Source organism: Drosophila montana, unplaced genomic scaffold, assembly GCF_035044405.1.
Source record: "Drosophila montana isolate Dmon_TW-CO22-7 unplaced genomic scaffold, ASM3504440v1 contig_2106_1, whole genome shotgun sequence".
Taxonomy (NCBI): domain Eukaryota; kingdom Metazoa; phylum Arthropoda; class Insecta; order Diptera; family Drosophilidae; genus Drosophila; species Drosophila montana.
Window position 1 is genome coordinate 599,940 of NW_026997017.1, and position 6,052 is coordinate 605,991.

Sequence of the window (6,052 nt, forward strand, 5' to 3'; positions counted from 1 at the left end):
CCTGTAAATTGGCATACTTATCTGTAATATGTTAAGTATTTTGGTCTTCGGTTCAGCGATTTGGTTTTCCTCAGCCAAAAGTTTGAAAGCACAGTTCGTATTTGATTGCACGACGTACCTCATGCCAAGCAAATTTTGTAGGGTATTTAAGTTCCGAAAGATTGACAATTTGTTGCTTTCCAAGGGGCTTAAGAGAACTTCGATAATCCCACAAGAAGATTACTCAAACTGCAGGGTATTTAATGTTGAGATTCTTTTTATAAATACTTTACAGGGTAGCTGCACTGCACAAACGACTCGAGCAATACAATTTTTGATCTAATTAATGCACCGGAATTGGACAAAAAGGCTTGGGTTATTGGTTAATATGCTGGGCGTAGCTCCTACACATTTTACAGGGTATTCACACTCTAATATTTTGATGCAGAGTCCGAGAAACCTTACTTGCGACTTCAGAGTGTATAATACCCGGCTTGAAACAGTTTTACAGGGCATAACAGCTTAGTGGGCCTTAATTATAACCATTTTACAGGGTATCTCATAGAGGCAAATATACAAGGACATTCGCATTCATAGGGCAATTTCATAAAGTATGAAAGAGAGAGAGAGCGAGAGAGAGAGAGAAAACGCGTTTTATTGAAAGTTTCACAAAATCGGACTCTGAGCACCGAAGTTATTCAAGAATTCATTTGTGGACGCCAGAATGCTTGCTAAAGGGTATCTCCCGGTCGGGCACTCTTACTTAACGTTTTTGTCATTGGTATTGATTTTTTGGCCGCCTTTTTGCTTTTCCGCATGCCGCAAGAGTCAAAGAAAGCGCAAATGAATGCAACACGCTCGCTATTTCGATGCGGGGGAGGGGGGGGGGGTGGAGGGGGGAGCTGTGGTTTTTTTTTTTGGCGGCATATTATGTACGGGGCTGGCGCCCAACGCATATGCTGCGCACTTGGCATGCATTCAGTCAACCTTTATCCCCCCCCCCCCTCTTCCCTCTTATCAGCCGCCCCCGTTGCGGCGGTCTGTTGAGCTTGTTGCGTGTTGGCGTGCCACAAGGAAAACCCAGTCAAATTATAGAGCTAAAAAGCATTGTTTTACTGATTACGTATATTATTCAAATTGTTTTTTAATCATTTTTTTATTGGTTATTTTGTGTATTTTCTCGTTTTGAGTGTGTTTTTTGTTATGAAATAAAGCGCTAAAAATTTACAAATAATAATTACATATGTATTTGTATATCATATTTATATATATATATATGTATATATATGTGTATATATGTGTGTATAAACAACAATAAAAAAAAGTTTGATAATAATTATAATATAGGTGTATAGGTACAAATGTTGCGGTATTTATAATATACCAAATATTATATGTATAAGTATATATATAGTTATATAATGTTACTTTTGTCAAGTCTGTTATATATTTTGTTTATCATCAGCTCTGTTTTGTTTTGTATTTTGCTCGCAACAGTAAATAAATATGTACAATATATATTTATATAACTTGACATATAAATATACATGTATACATACATATATTGTCATTAAATTGCGCTTAAATTTAACATTTCAATTTTGTTTTCAACTGTCCTTTTTTTTTTTTTAAAGCAAATTCTTGTGTCTATTTTTAGTGTCTTTTGCTACTCGTTTTGTGTGTTTGTTTCTTGTTGTTGTTGTTGTTGTTGTTGTACAATGCAATTGGCAGTTGCAATTTTGTCTCATTTAAATGGTTCTTTGTCTCATTCTAGCGAAACCGTTATGCTTAATGCTAAGCTGCGTGTTTTCTGTGGTTTCTATGGTTTCTCTTGTTGCATATGTAGGCTGTGTGCGTGTGTGTGTGCGAGTGTGTGTGTGCATGTCTGTTTGTGTGGAAGCCTTTTTTTTTCACTGTTTCACGAACATTAAGCACATGTAAATACATATAAATATATTTGTGTATATATGTAAATATAATTAGTTAACTAAGATATTATTTATAAATCAATTTGTTTATGTATATATATATTGAAGGAAAACTTGTCTAAAATCCATCTTTTCTTTTTTGTTTTTGTTTTTAAATAAAATTCTAAAAAAAAAAAAAACCAATTGCAAAAAAAAAATAGTTTAACAAAACATTTGCAAACAGCTGGCAACTCATCCAACACGCCAAGGCCTTCTCGCTACCTGTTTTCCAATGCCTATGGCTGCCGCCACCCAATTTGATTATTTGGCACATCTGGCAACGCCACATCCACATCCACATCTGCACATCTGTACGCCAGTGCGGTCGCCGCCGCAGCTGCATTCCTAGCATTTCCAGCATTCGAATTTCGCTTTCGAATTTTATCGTTTCCATTGCCCATACGCAAAACGCAGCGCGCTTAGCCCGGCGACGAGGTGGAGCGGCGCAGTCGCAGCTTTAGGCGATTAATGCTGCTGCCGCCGCCGCCGCCGCCGCTGCTGCAGCGACGACGACTGCGACGTATGGTATACGGACTGCTAGCGGTTAGGTGCTCAGCGCTGCCGCCACCGCCGCTGCCGTTGTGTGCATCGACATCATCAAAGTCCAGCTCAGGTGCAGCTGCGCCGCCGCCGCTGCCACCAGCAGTGACAGCGGCTGCGCCGAATGCTTGGCAGCAGCGCCTAAATCGTCGGCCCAAACGGCTGACGAAACCGGAACGCTGCGGTGTGCTGCCAGCGTCGCTGTCAAGCTGCGAGCTATTGTTGTTGTTATTGGCGGCGGCGCCGCCGGCGACGCTGCTGCCGCTGCAATTGTGGTTGTTGTTGTTGCTGTTTTGGTTGTTGCTGCTGCTGCTGTTTGTGTGTGAGACGCGTTCTCATGACCGCTTGCCGCTGTCCTTGCGAAAGGACCTGCGCAGCTTGTCAACCAAACGCAAATGGAATTTAGTATAATCGTTGTTGCTCTGCTCCGTCCGATGCTGCTGCACCGTGGCCGCTGCCTCGGCGGCTTGTGCCGCTGCTGCTGCCGACTGAGCGGCAGCCTGTGCGGCCGCCTGACGCTCCAGCGCCGAGGCGGTCTGCGTGCGGCTGGGCGGACTCGAGCGCGTTGGCGACATCAGAATGCCCTGCGACATTTGCACCATGGAGCCGCCGTGTGAGTTGCGGGACGTGTTGCGCGTGAAGCCGCGGGAGCTGTGGCAGCGCTGCATCTGCATGCGATGGGCGCCCAACTGGCCGTGCGACGGCGACGTCGCAAAACTCTCCGACTTGCATTCGGACACCTTGCGTCGACGTTGCTGCTGCTGCTGCTGCTGCGTCGCATGACCCGGTGTGCCCAATGCACTGGCCAACGCTGTGGTCCCGTTGCCGCTGCTCACATTGGAGCACTCGGACGTTTTGCGGCTACGGGAGCGCGTGTCCTTATAGATATCATAGTTGTTCTTCATAACCGGCATCATAAAAGCCATTTTGTTGTTCTTGTTGTTTATGTTATTATGCACAAAAAAAAAAATAACTAGAACAAACACAGCCACAAATCAAGAACCCAAAAAAATTACAACAAAAATCGGATTACTAATCAAAACAAATCGCTACGTTCGTCTTCTGTTTCTTCTATATATTCTAGACGTTTCTATTTGTATGCGCGCAGTTGTTCTTTACCGTTTGCTTACGTTCACTGAACTGTTCGCTGCGATTCAAAAATGCATTTCACATGCAACTCAACTCGACTTTCGGTCTCTCTTCTTTTTGTATTATTCTTTTTACTCGATTAGAAACTTTTGTATCGTGCGCTGTACGTCTGCTCGGTGCGACTGCTGAATTGTATTTGAATCGTATTAAAAATGAACGCTGCAGATTTGACGCGGCCAGCCGCCGGAGAGCGTGACCAACATAAGGAGGGAGAGAGCGAAAGAGAGCAGCATGCGCTCTCTTGCTACGTCATCAAATAGCATTGCTTATGTGTGTGTGTGTGTGGGGATGAGAGCTCTCAACTGTTGGATTTGACTATGTGTGGTGGTCGTTGCTTGGGAAGGGATGCGAGGGGGAGTGTGTCTCCACGTGCAATTGGGGTTGTTTATATTTTGAAGCTGACGATATTGATTATCAATATCGTTTAATTAATGCTCTCGTCAAAAGAACACTGAATGATTAAGTGATATAATTTTATACATACATATATATATGTATATAAGTATTTACACATGCATGCTTCACCTAGTGAAATTCATGACACATTAAAATTATTCATTTTTGAAAATGAACGTGCCTACATATAGTAAACTTAAAGATATGTTTATATGTTTATAATTTCGCAGCACTTTTAAACACTATCAAACATACTTACGATATTTGGCATACTTACGATATTTAACACTGTCTTATGCACGATCATTTGTTACGTTTTTACGGTGTACAACTCACGGGCGACACACACACACACACACGCTTATTTGCTGTCAGTTTTACGTATCCTTTGAATAGGTCAACTAAAGGAATGCAGTTTGTAGGGTTAGGCAAAGAACGAACGAGAACAGCGACAGCTTTGTTACTTTTTTTGATTACTTTTTATTTGTAAAATATAATAAATAAAATGCACTTAAGATTTTCAAATAGTGGACACAGCAAAATGTAGATGCTGCTGCCTAAATTCGACAATGCACATTTTAAGCGCTTCTAATTTTTTGAGCGCCATTGTTGCGGAGAGCATGAGCCATGTGCCAGCACGTGAGAGAGAGAGAGAGAGAGAGAACGTGAGAGCGCGCGTGCGCTGTTGTGCGGGTCAGTTGTGCCATGTGAATGTTTACACAGTGCGTTGCTTGTGCTTTGCGCGATTTGATGATAAGCGCAACGCTCCAAGTGTTGTAAATATAATGGATATCGGCTTTATCCACACTGGATCTTATTTTGATACATTTTGTGCGGCCAATCTCCAAATACTTACGATTTGTATGAAAACAAAAAATACACAAAATGGTTAGAAATCAAATTTCGCCAAGTGGCAACCTTGGTTGGGTTCTCTTGTGTACTTTTTCGTTGATTCTAACGGAAACTGATTGCATAATTGCAGGTGAAATATGCAGTGCTTAAACGAATATACACATAATGTGTGTTTAACAATTTATAATCATGACAAATTGACAACGGCCAGACGAGTATCAGAGCCAAATGCAAACATACTAATTACATGGTCTATAGATATCATTGCTTATCAGTTGTACCGCATGCGACTTACCGGAATATCTTTGTGTAGTGTTATTTGCATTTGGTCCCCGGACTTATGCCCGCCCAGTTTAAGTAAATCAAACTGCGGCATTTGTTTATTGTTTTTTTTTTTTTTTATTGTTTTTTGAAATTTTTCTTCGTTCACTTTAATGAATAATTTTCAATTAATGTTTGTTATTTTTTTTATTTTTTGACTTTGGGTTTTTCTCATTTTCGGTTTCTGCTGATTTTCAGATTTTCTTGTTCACGTACTTAAGTTTATCTATATGAATTGTTAAATAATGAAAGTGCATAGACTCGTACATTGACCTTTGACTTCAAACGTTTTTCTTATTTTTTTTGTTGTTTTTTTTTTGCATAGATGAATGTTGAAATTGTTGTTTTTTTTTTTTGTTTAAATTTGTAACAATTTAAGTTGATTTTTGGTTTTGTTTATTCGATTTCAAATATTTGTTCTGTATTTAAATGCATTTTTTTTTAACAACAGTTTTGCTCTTCGTATTCGTATTCGTATTTCGGGTTAATTATTTAATCAGCGTTTAAAGTTCTCTTTTGTTAGTTCCGTTTAAGGTAATACAATAGCTTATAAAAAAACATAACTTATAAATATATATATATATATATATTAATATATATATAGGTATACAAACGTGTGAAGCATTAATAACCGTATGCCGAAAAAGAAGAGTCAAAAAGTCGAAAGGAATCTATATAAATGTTTATAGTTATACAATACAATATATATATATATATACATAGATATATATATTGTTGAAATTATTGTACAAATTTGTAACATTTTGCATAATTTCTTATGATTATTATTTTTATTTATTTTCATTTCATTTCAAGTGCATTTTGTGCTTGTTCTTCAAGTTTAGTTT

General features: G+C 39.4%; 1 protein-coding gene across 1 annotated transcript; it reads right to left on the reverse strand.

Annotated features, from left to right (window-relative positions):
- Positions 1-2,108: 2,108 nt before the first annotated feature.
- LOC135426939 (uncharacterized) lies at positions 2,109-3,777 on the reverse strand. Its single transcript, XM_064680281.1, has one exon. The coding sequence runs from the start codon at positions 3,410-3,412 to the stop codon at positions 2,822-2,824; it is 591 nt and encodes a 196-aa protein (XP_064536351.1). The 5' UTR covers positions 3,413-3,777; the 3' UTR covers positions 2,109-2,821.
- Between the last annotated feature and the right edge of the window lie 2,275 nt (positions 3,778-6,052).